Source organism: Trichechus manatus, unplaced genomic scaffold (genome assembly GCF_000243295.1).
Source record: "Trichechus manatus latirostris isolate Lorelei unplaced genomic scaffold, TriManLat1.0 scaffold00033, whole genome shotgun sequence".
NCBI classification, from domain to species: domain Eukaryota; kingdom Metazoa; phylum Chordata; class Mammalia; order Sirenia; family Trichechidae; genus Trichechus; species Trichechus manatus.
The window spans coordinates 10,068,790-10,081,325 of NW_004443969.1; the positions used below are offsets into that span (position 1 = coordinate 10,068,790).

A 12,536-nucleotide genomic window follows, 5' to 3' on the forward strand; every position below is an offset into this window, starting at 1 on the left:
ACACTAAGAGGAATGCAAGAATAAAGGGCAACTACGGTAACTACTATAGCATAGACAATCTTGCTGCAATAGTATCAACAAACAGTAATTTACAATGGACAAACTGGTAGACAGATACGCCAAGAGGTGTGGGAGGATGTAAAGGAACACACCCGCCAGCAGATAATAGGTTTGGTGGTGGATATTTCTACATACAAGACTGTAGGTGGGGCTCATATGGAGGACACAAGGGATACAGTCAGGGAAACCTGTTAGACATAACCAAACACCTCGTGGGATGAAGTTCCTCAGCTAGAAGACAAAGGACTATAGACTCGAGGGTATCTACATCAAATGGCACAACATAGTACATAAAGACAATGTTCTGCATCCTACTTTGGTGAGTAGTATCTGGGGACTGAAAAGCTTGTGAGTAGCCATCTAAGATACGACGACTGGTCTCTTCTCATCTAGAGCAAAGAAGAGTGAAGAAAACCAAAGACTCAAGGGAACAATTAGTCCAAAGGACTAATGGACCACATGAACTGTAGCCTACACAACCCCGAGACCAGAAGAACTACATGGTGCCCAGCTACTACTGCTCACCATTCTGACTGGGATCACAAAAGAGGGTACCGGACAAAGCAGGAGTAAAATTGTAGAAAAGAAAACCAAATTCACAAAAAAGACCAGACTTACTGGTCTGATACAGACTGGAGGAACCTATGAGACTATGGCCCTAAGACACCCTTCTAAACTGGAACTGAAGCCATTACTGGAGACTACCTCCCAGTCAAACAAGAGACAAGCACTGTCATGGATTGAACCGTGTTCCCAAAAATATCTGTCAACTTGGCTAGGTCATGATTCCCAGTATTGTATGACTGTCTACCATTTTGTCATCTGATGTGTTTCTCAATGTGTTGTACATTCTATCACTATGATGTAATAAGATGGATTAGTGGCAGTTATACTAATGAGATCTATAAGATTAGATAATGTCTTAAGCCAATCTCTTTTGAGATATAAGAGAAGTGAGCAGAGACACGGGGAAACCTCATACCACCAAGAAAGCAGTGCCGGGAGCAGAGCGTGTCCTTTGGACCTGAGGTTCCTGTGAAGAGAAGCTCCCAGACCAAGGGAAGACTGATGACACAGACCTTCCTCCAGAGCCAACAGAGAAAGCCTTCCCCTGGAGCTGATGCCTTGAATCTGAACTTGTAGCCTACTAGACAGTAAGGGAATAAATTTCTCTTTTGTTAAAGCCATCCACTTGTGGTATTTCTGTTACAGCAGCACTAGATAACCAAGACAAGCACATAAGATAAACAATAACATCTGAGAGGAACTTACTTCTTAGAATAATCAATTATACAAGATCAAAAGCGCATTATCTGGCCAAAGGCAAAGAAGAGAAGGCAGGAAGGGGTAGAAAATCAGGACGAAAGAAAATGTGGAACCCAGGGTGGAAATGGGGAGAGTGCTGACACACTGCAGAAGAATGAAACCAAGGTCATGAAACATTTTACGTACAAACTATTGAGTGGGAATCTAATATGCGCTGTAAACTTTCACCTACTGCACAATAAAAATATATATATGTGTGTGTGTGTGTATATATATATACATATTTTAAAAAAAACCAAACCCACTGCCATTGAGTTGATTCCCACTCATAACGACCCTATAGGACAGAGTAGAACTACCCCACAGGGTTCCCAAGGAATGGCTAGTGGGTTCACACCGCGGAACTTTTGGTTAGCAGCCAAACTCTTAACCACTACAGCACAAGGGCTCCATATACATATACACACACACATATGGAAACCCTAGTGTTGTAATGGTTAATAGCTACGGCCGCTAACCAAAAGGTCGGCAGTTCAAATTCACCAGGTATTCCTTGGAAACCCTATGGGGAAGTTCTACTCTGTCCTATAGGGTTGCTATTAGTCGGCATCAACCCGACGGCAATGGATTTTCTACATATATATGTGTATGCATATATAAAGTAAATGTGAGCTAAAGTTTTTATAGTACAGTATAACAAAAATAAGTGAATATAGTTAGACCACAGCAGGTTAAAAAATTCTTATTTTTCATTTTTTAATGTCTAATAGGAAATGTCTTTTTATCATTATTTATGATTTAATAATTACCTTACACCTTACAGTCTTGTTTGATAGAAGTGTCAGCTCACCAGGTGCTTATTTATTACTAAGCAGTACTGTTAGAGCAAGTGATCTCAGTGATAAATGTATGAAAGCTACCTTAATCTTTGTTTTCACAATGGTGCTGATGTACACCTATTTTAAATACAACACACAGTTTATGTTAAGCCTAGCCAGTGAAGAATTTTTAGGAAAAGGATTTAGAAAAGAATCCCACATCTTTTTCCTAAATAAGTTCTAAAAGTTGTTTAGAATTTATATTACAAGTTCACTTTACTTATTACTATTCATAAATAGAGTAGGTAAGAGTTTTCAAAGTAAATTTTTCTGTGCTGCATTTTCTTGTTTAAATTTGTGGTATTTTGGATATAAAGATCATACTACTGACTTTCTATCAGAATGGATGTGTGCCTTAGACTTCTGTTACCAAACAGGACCAGTATTTCTGACTTCTTTAGAGATGAAGTCTAAATCACATGAAAAAGACAAGCTAACTGGAATTCATTTGGAGAATGAAATCATGTTCCTAAGAAAATTCTCTTACCAAGCACAAAAACTAAAAACATCATTTTTCACTAAAGAGAATCTTAGTCATGTGAATTTTCCTTTTTCACAAGGTAGCAAAAGTTACTAATACATCTACTTTTAATTACTCAGACTTGATTCCTTAACATATGAGCAGAGCCAAAAGTTAACTGATTTTAAACTAAGTACCACATGTTAAGCCTATTGTATAAAATTGCTGTTGTTATTAGGTGCCGTTGAGTTGGTTCTGATTCATAGCAACCCTCGGTACAACCGAACAGAACACTGCCTGGTCCTGCGTTATCCTCACAATCATTGCTATGTTTGAGCCCATTGTTGCAGCCACTTGTACCAATCCATCTTGTTCAGGGTCTTCCTCTCTTTCGATGACCCTCTACTTACCAAGCATGATGTCCTTCTCCAGGGACTGGTCCCTCCTGATAACATGTCCAAAGTACATGAGACAAAGTCTCGCCATCAGTTAACTCCATTAAATTGCATATAACCAGTCAAAGGCTTTATAATTTGCAACAGCTCTATTGTGAAACTACCTTTTCCCACACATGCTACTAATTATATAGACTCCAAAACTCTTAAGGAACTAAAAATAGCTACAGTCTTTGCTTTTTTTTAAAAAAATCCAAATCACAACTTAATTGTTAAGCCTGAATTACATCTACATCTTGATTGAGTTCCACTTTAGGAATTATGGAATCTAAGCTAATTTATCTAAACCCATCCCTTGTTGTAAACAAAGAGCACCCTTACACCAACCAATTCAGATGAAAGTCTTTAATTTACACATTATGATGGCATTAGTGAACTAAGTTCTGTTTGGAAGTGCATTTGCTAGTAGGTTCGTTCAGCTAGTAAACTCTGGCTGATATCCTGTATGGTCAATTAGTTAAGTCCTGGGACTAAGTCAAGGTTATAATGGAATGTAATGGAAAATATATTCTATATAAAACTATCAGCTTTATATTATATTAAATATAATTTAGCATATGTCTGTAGTTTCCAGTGTCATCTTCTTCTCTATTTATAGAAGGCTCTTATTGCAGATAAAGTTTATTCCTAGGGATCACACTCTATTTATGTCCCACTTCATAGGACAGAGAGTGACTTTAAAAGCTAGATGACAAATGCACCCTACAAGCACACACCTTTACAGACTACAAGATAAAAACAAGCAAACTAAAATTGCCAGAAGATACAAGTAGATAAGATAGAGCAGCAGTCTCTAGGCAGCAGGACTGGGAGATATGGAGAGGTGGGGCCACAGTACTGATACTGCTTAATTTATCAATGAATTGAAATCAATAGCAGAGGATTTTTAAAAACTTGAGTGTAGCCATTACTATGATAAAATAAAAATTTAATAAATAAAATCTACAAACCAAAAGCAGTTACTGAACATCTACTATACGTAAAGCACTGTGCTGGGGGTCAAGGAGGACCCAAACTTCAACTACGATATTAAATTAGATAATGTCTTAGTTTCTTTGAATTCTAAAATTCAGAATTTCATTTACATCAACCTATCTTTGAAGGCATACACCTAAAGGACAGACATAAAAATCAATAGAAAAATACATAACATTTACTCTAGACTGGCGACCCTGGTGGCGAAGTGGTTAAGAGCTCAGCTGCTAACCAAAAGGTTGGCAGTTCGAATCCACCAGCCACTCCTCGGAAACCCTATGGGGGCAGTTCTACTCTGTCCTATAGGGTCGCTATGAGTCCAAATTGACCTGATGGAAATTGGTTTGTTTGTTTGTTTTTTCTAACTCTAGACGGAATTTCTTTCTTTTAAAAAACATTTACACCTATGAAGTACTCTACTACTTAAAATGTAAAGACCGTACATTTTTCCACGTTTTCTTTGATCATTATCATGGAAAAAAAATCCAATTAAATTGAGAAAACATACAAACAAAACTAATCACATCACCAACTACCAGGTAAAATCACTTTTATTACTTTAAAGCATGTACAACCACACTCCTGTTTTATCTCTATGCTTGCCTATTGTAAACTGAACAAAATAATGCACTTCTAAGGGAACTCTGAGCCAGACAGCAAGACTTTTAGGGGGAGAAAACAATTTTCATGGCGCCCCCCTCCTTTTTTTCTGGTACCCTTTCAGTGTCAAAGTTAAAAGTTGTAATGTGTTGTAACAATTGTTTTTACTTCCTTCTGGAGGAAATCATTTTGCAAAACCACATTCTTTTATTTTATACATTTTTATTATTCGGTTAGAAAACTTGTTACCCATATGCAAATCTCAAACTAGGGAGGGAGGGGGAGGAAATGAAGCTCAACAAACACAACAAAATAAAGTTGCTCTGCTATGCTTGAGGCTGCCAGGCTTTTTGTTACTCTACTTGAAAGTAAATGTGACTTGTCTGTAGACAGTGCTGCTTCAGCAGTTCCAAATGAATTTTAAGCATGTACGCCATATTTTCTCTTTTGTAAGTTTAATGTATTCAGCAACACTGAACTGACAATTTAAATAACTACATTTTTAAACAAATGAAGCATTGATGTTAATGTATGAAAATGGTCCAAACCCCTGGGAGTCTTGGTTCCCACCATTGTTTATTCTGACAACAGGATATAATTGCTTACTTACTTGGCAGCAAATTTAACCATCTGCTTGCTTGCATGGTCTCCCACAGCCACAAGAGCCTGGACATTAAACTGCTGCTGACGTAGGACTAAGAAACACTGCTTCCCTGCATGAGACAGAAAGGACGCAAGTATATTAATAAGGACGTGCTTCTTCAGGTTTTACAAAGAAGGAAAATGCTTCTCTGTTTTAAAATCAGACCAAAATTTACTACACTCATCAGGCACATACACACGTGTATCTGGCTTCCACAGCCAAAATGCTCATGTGCAACTGACAAGCTTTAAAACAAACTCAAGTTTCTTTTGAATAACAAGAAATGTTTTCAATGTTTGTGATGAGCACAGAGGCAAATCACTAATTTCAAAAAAATTACAAATCAAGATAATTATTTTGTCATAGCAGTGATTTATTAAACAAATCTCAAGTAACCAGATCACTTTTAACATTCAACAGACAGTATGTTCTACAGGCAAAGGCAAAGGCTAACCACCCATGGGAACTTCAATGATGTAATCACAAAAGAGCTATAAAATACTAAGAACAGACAAGAACACAAGCATTCTACAGGGGTGGTCCATCTATATTGTCCTTATGTCCTACCAAGATGCATTTTAAAGAGCATTGAGATTGACAGGCTAGCTCCTTTCAGGCAGGGCCTCAAACCGTTTAGGTGCGCCATTCGAAACCCTGCAGAGAATTTGCATTTCTAACAAGTTCTCAGGCAATGCTAATACCGCTGGTTAGGAACCAATTCTGAGAACCACTAGTAGAGCAGGGGTTCTCAAAATTTATTAGAGATCTTGTTAAACTTTAGATTCTGATTCAGCATATCTGGTGGAAATGCAAATTCTCAGCAGGGGTTCGAACCAGAACGAACATGTTCAAAGCCTTGCTTTCATGTCTTATTTTCCGTTATCATCTTATCATCCTCGCACTTTATAAGACACATTTTTTTCCTTCAAATAACTTAGTCTATAAAAAGATCATCCTCTTTGTGCCTTATAACTAGTTTTATTTTTATACATCCTGGGCTTCTTGCTTTCCCTTCCTTTCATGTCATTCCTTATTCTTAACCTTCTGAAAAATATTATTTATAATAGATTTCAGTCACTATGTATTCAGTGACAACCCCTTTCCTCCAAAGCAGATCCGTTTTAAGTCTCCAATCAAATTCTGGAGAACTACTTCCTCATAAAACCAGTTAAATCTTTTCAAGACCACTTTTCTTTTTTCGTCAATATTTTACTTTCTTAAGATGTAGTTGGCATGTTATAAACTGTACATATTTGAAGTGTACAATTGCATATTTTGACATATGTAAACATCCATGAAAAAATACACACAATCAACATAATGAACATATTCATCACCCCCATAAGTTTCCTGGTGTCCCTTTGTAATTTCTTCCCCATATATCTTTTTTAATTGTTGTGCTTTAAGTAAAGTTAACAATTCAAGTTAGTCGTTCATACAAAAATCTATACATAACATTGTTTTGTGATCCTAGTTGCTCTCCCTATACTGTGACAGCACACTTTTCCTTTCCATCCTGGATTTCCCGTGTCCAACCAGCTCCTGACCCTCTCTGCCTTCTCATCTGACCTCTGGACAGGAGCTGCCTATTTAGTCTCATGTATCTACTTGAGCTAAGAAGCACATTCACAAGTATCATTTTATGTCCCACAGTCCAGTCTAATCTTTGTCTGAAGAGTTGGCCTTGGGAATGGTTTCAGTTTTGGGCTAACAGACAGTTCAGGGGCGATGTCTTCCAGGGTCCCTCCAGTCTCAATCAAACCATTAGGTCTGGTCTTTTTACTAGAATTTGAGTTCTGCACCCCACTTTTCTCCTGCTCCATCAGGGACTCTCTGCTGTGTTCCCTGTCAGGGCAGTCATTGACAAGATCACTTTTGTTGTCAGACTGTCTTGCAAAACATCAAAGGAAGATTTTGGTATGTAAACTGGGAATTATCTTTTAAATTGAGAATTCGCTTTGCCCCCTCAAAAAGCAAGCAGACTTTAGTTATTACTTTCAAAATACAGTACTTTGAAATTAAAGTCAGAGAGCAATCATGAGTAAAAAAAAGATAGGTTGCTAAGTGTCAACTCCCATCAACTGTAGAGTCATATATGACTGACATACTTTTACCACTAAAAAGTCAACTCCTAATTTTTCCTCTTCCTTTTGGATCTAGTCACAAACTTAAATCTTAGCTTCATGTAATAAACAAATTCAAAGGGGTTTTAAGATCTGGATGGACAAAAGTTGTTACCTCAAAGAACTCTGCAGATAGATCAAAATGACATTATCCTAAGAACTACTACTAAAACCACAGCCACACATTACCCTACTTAGAATAGGATGTTAGTGTGAAATGGAAGATAATACGCATTAAAACAGTGCCAGGCTAAGCCATGATTTAACAAGAGCTATTTTAGCTGTTATAATAGTCCAGACAGATGAACATCAGACCTACAAGTACTACAGAGTCATCCTGTGGTGAGGATTCTGAACTGCAATGCTACACAAAGGACCCTGAGAGAGAATGAGGCACTTTACAGGACTTACAAAGGGTGAGCAGAGGAAAATGTCTGAGTCAGCACTTGGGGGGTAACATTTCATGTAAGGGTTTGGTAAAGAGTAAAATCTCTGAAATCAAAAAGACTGGAATCATGTTCTCACTATCACTTCCAATGAAGGGGTCTGTGAGAAAATTATTAAGCCACTTTACGTCTCAGTTTCTTCATCTGTAAAATGGAGGAAATAATAGTATATTACTCGTGGGGTTTTCTTGAGGATTACATAAGTAATATGCTTAGAATAGTGCCAGACACCTAATAAGTCTGGCTAAATGTTAGCTGTTATTATTATTATTAACAGCACCACTACTGCTGGCTACTTATTTGAGGACTGATTATCATTTTTATTTTGCAGCTGGATGACTTCTGTGCAAAAACTATGCCAGATGCTGGGAACACAAAGGTAAATTATTTGGTAGACTCTAATGAAAGACTATTACTTGAAAAAAGTGATAAGACTATATATAGACTATAATCCTAATTTTGTGTGAGAAGTATATTAAGCTTGATAGTATACAAAAAACAAAAGTAAACTAAAAGCACCAGCAGAATGTGGCTACTAATGGTGATGAGATTATAGGGAATTATTTTGTTCTTTGTATTTTTCTTATTTTCTGGACTTTCTACAATAAACACGTACTACTTTTCTAATAAAAAAAAATTAAGAGAACAATACAATCAGAGAGGTAGCAATAGAAGAACGGTCAAGGCTGAAAGGAAATCTTGATCATGCTCAAGATTCGACATAAGCAGTAAGCAGAACCTGACAAGTTCTGGGAGCCTAAACATAGAAACAAAAGCACCTCCTAAGATTTGACACACCTGTAGGGAAAAGAAACAAATCAGTGGTTATGGGTGAAGTGAATAGAACGTGCTGAGGGCAGCTGCCTAACAATGTTCAGAAAAGAACATTGAGATTCCAGGAGATAAACAGGCAATGGATAAGAACAGATAATCTGAAGGGGGAAAAAAAAACCTAGTAAGTAAATATAAGGAGAAGATGTTACTGGTAATGAAAGTAATACAAGTTGAAGCAAACAATGATGACAAATTATTTACTTCTCCAACTAGCAAAGAATTAAAAAATAAGAAAATCCAGTTTTTTTTGAGAACTAACTGAAAAACGTTCCTCATAACTTGCTGATGGCAAGGTAAACTTGCATAGTACTTGCGGAGAACAATTTGGCAATGGGCATTAAGGGCTTAAAAATGTGATCTCTTATCAAGAAATCCATTTCTTAGAATATATTTTAAGGAATTTAAGACAGAAACAGTCTTAGTCACAAAGATATTCGTAACAGTGTTACTTTATATAAAATAACTGAAATTCTATTATCACTCACTTCATATTTACGTAGTCTTCACTAGTGGAACGGATCTCTGTGTGTCTCTACTGCTGTGGTTCCTAAGCTTTTTTTAATTTTATTTTATTGTACCTTAAGTGGAAGTGTACAATTCAAGTTAGTCTCTCATGCAAAAATTTATACATACATTATTATGTGACCCTAATTACTTTCCCTCTACTATGACAGCACACTCCTCCTTTCCACCCTGGATTTCCCGTGTCCACTCAACCAGCTCCTGACCCTCTCTACCTTCTCACCTCCAGAAAGGAGCTGCCCATTTAGTCTTGTGTATCTACCTGAGCTAAAAGCACACTCTATGCGAGTATCGTTTTATGTCCCCTAGTCCAGTCTAATCTTTGACTGAAGAGTTTGCCTGGGGAATGGTTTTAGTGCTGGGTTGACAGAGTCTGGGAGGCCTTGCTCTTTGGGGTTCCTCCAGTCTCAGTTAGACCATTAAGTCTGTCTTTCACTAGAATTTGAGTACTACACCCCACTTTTCTCCTGCTCCAACAGGGACTCTCTGACGTGTTCCCCGTCAGGGCGGTCATTGGTGGTAGCCAGGCACCACCTAGTTCTTCTGGTCTCAGTGCAGTCCCTAAGCTTTCTGCGTTCAAAGCACACTTTCAAATACAGACCTTGATGGTCCACTTAAAAGGTATTTTAGAAGACACAAAACAAAAAATCTACACTGGTTTCATGACTAATAAAACAGTCCACTCAGACTATCAAAATAATTTTGAGAATTCTTGCAAGGTGTCAGTAAACAAAATCGTTCTTTCTTTGGCTCTGGACGGTGATACACCGCACTGCATGATCTGCCTAGTTCAGTGATCAGCAAGGCACTCCCTTACAGACACTGCTGAGAGATAACAATTTAAAAAACAAAGGATATGATCACATACATAGGTCCACATTTGTAAAAGCATGTTTTTTTTCTGGAAGCACATGTAAGAAATAGTAGTGGTTATCTTTGGAGATTGTGGTAGGATGAAGGAGATGAAGTGGAGAGACTTCTGTTTTTCATCTTACATCTTTCTGTAATATTAGAGTTTTTATTTTTACCATGTCTATTTTTATTTTAAGAAACATATAATTTCTCAATTTACTAAAAAGTTGTCACTGTACAAGTTAGTACAGGAGCTCTAGAGGACCGATTTATTAACTGCTAAAAGCACCCATCACTTTTCCTTGGAATGCTGCAACACAGGAGACTATAGAACAGAAAAGAACGTCAACATTCAGAACAGCTGAATGATTTCACTGTTTTTAGATATTTTACACTTAAGCCTATGACACTTAAAATTTGCAATGCATTTCGATTGTTAACTTTATAGACGAAGTAGTTTCTTTCTTAAATTCACACAAGAGTACTGTTTTAGAAAAACATCAAGTTGGAAACCTTTTATAGCATAAGGTGCAATTTTTATTTCTTGGCTGAAGGAAAAAAACATGGCAGGTAGTCAGGACAAAAATTTACTTTTATCCCCATCATGGTGATGGCTCAGCTGTGAAGTGGGGCTTCGTGGAAGAATTAGGTTACCAAAGATGTGCAGCAATCCTGTGTTTACATCTCTTCCCACTGTCTTTTAGCCTGCCAAGCTCCTAGTTCATTATTCTCATAAGGTACTTTAACTTCCTAATACTCAAAATTAATAATTCTTTCACTGTTTACTAGTTAATTTCCTTTATAAGTTAAAATACTGGGTTAAAATGTACATGCCAGAAACACTATTTACAAAGTCAAATGTATAAATACAATAAGCTAAAATTATTTTTAAAAGCTTAAGTTATATGTACAGATGGGTGTATCAAATAAAAATATACGTAACTATAAGGTAAGCCACCACTCTCCTGTCAGTTTGTTCTACTGTGGTGACTTGTGTGTTGTTATAATACTTGAAGCTATGTTACCAGTATTTCAAATACCAGCACGATCACCCATGGTGGACAGGTTTCAGAGGAGTTTCCAGACTAAGAGTGACTACGAAGAAAGGCCTGGTGATCTGCTTCCAAAACTTAGCCAATTAAAACCTGATGGATCACAACAGAATGTTATCCAATATAGTGGTGGAAGATGAGCTCCGTTAGGTTAGAAACACTCAAAATACACAGTGGCTGCAACAACGGACTTGAGGATACCAATGATCCTGAAGATGTCACAGGTCCTGACAATATTTCATTCTGTTCTACACGGGGCCACCATGAGTCAGAGCTGACTCGATGGCAACTCAGAAAAACAACATAAGATAATCATAACTGGCAAATGAATAACAGTGGTGGAAGATGTTAGAGAATAAAACAACAACCTAAACATTTTATGTATGTATGTATTTATTTTTTAATGTCCTAAACATTTTAAAGTAGTTTCCATTTACCATTTCCCCTGAAATGTCCTTACATGAATCAAATGGACTGAAGTTAAAGTTCTAACCTTTGGTATTAAAAAATTCTAAGTTATCCGAATAAAAAAAAAAAAAATTAATTTTTGAAGTATAAATAAGATTTTAGAAAGATTATTGATGAAAAAAAATTTTGTGCTAATGACTTTCACACAGTATGTATAAAATTTGAAATGAACCACTGATATTCCAGTATCTTTTTCAATATATAGACTTAAGCTCATAAGCTTTCCCACTTGAAAGAAATGAATTTTAACTGTATCACCAAGAGTTAAACATTTCTTCCTGCTTCTATGTAAAAACACTTTACTTTTAGGAATGTTAAACATAAACTTACTGTCTAAGAAACCTGATTTTGATTTTTAAAAAAATGCTTTAATACTTCTCTTGGACAAAAAATACAGTTACTTGTTATATAAACAGATAAATTTTTGCATAACAGGATTCTAACTGTCATATTTTTTTTTCATTTTTATTGTACTTCAGGTGAAGGCTTACAGAACAAATAGTTTCTCATAAAACAGTAGTACACATATTGTTTTATGACATTGGTTAACAACCCCACAACATGTCAACCCTCTAACTTCTCAACCTTTTCTGGTGAGAATACACATAGCCAAAGATACACCATTTCAAAAATTTCTACATGCACATTCAGTGACATTGACTACGCTCTTTCAGTTGTGCTGTTATTCTCATTTAAGATGAAGGCTTACAGAACAAAACAGTTTCTCATTTGACAGTTACTACAAATGTTGCCCTATGACAATGGTTAACAATCTCACAACACATCAACAATATCCTTACTCAATCTTGTGTTCCCTATCACCAGCTTCCTTGTCCCCTTCTGCCTTCTGGCCCTTGTCACTGGACTCCTGTACCTCATTAGTCTCATTTGGTTTTACGGGG

At 36.7% G+C, this 12,536-nt stretch overlaps 1 protein-coding gene across 2 annotated transcripts in view; it reads right to left on the reverse strand.

The window, feature by feature from the left end:
- Positions 1 to 12,536, reverse strand: part of DARS1 (aspartyl-tRNA synthetase 1) — an 80,453-nt gene that overhangs the window by 54,826 nt on the left and 13,091 nt on the right. For both annotated transcript variants that reach the window (XM_004375095.3, XM_023730204.1), the window contains exon 4: positions 5,305 to 5,407. In XM_004375095.3, the coding sequence (XP_004375152.1) occupies positions 5,305 to 5,407 (103 nt within the window). The remainder of the gene's footprint in view (positions 1 to 5,304; positions 5,408 to 12,536) is intronic.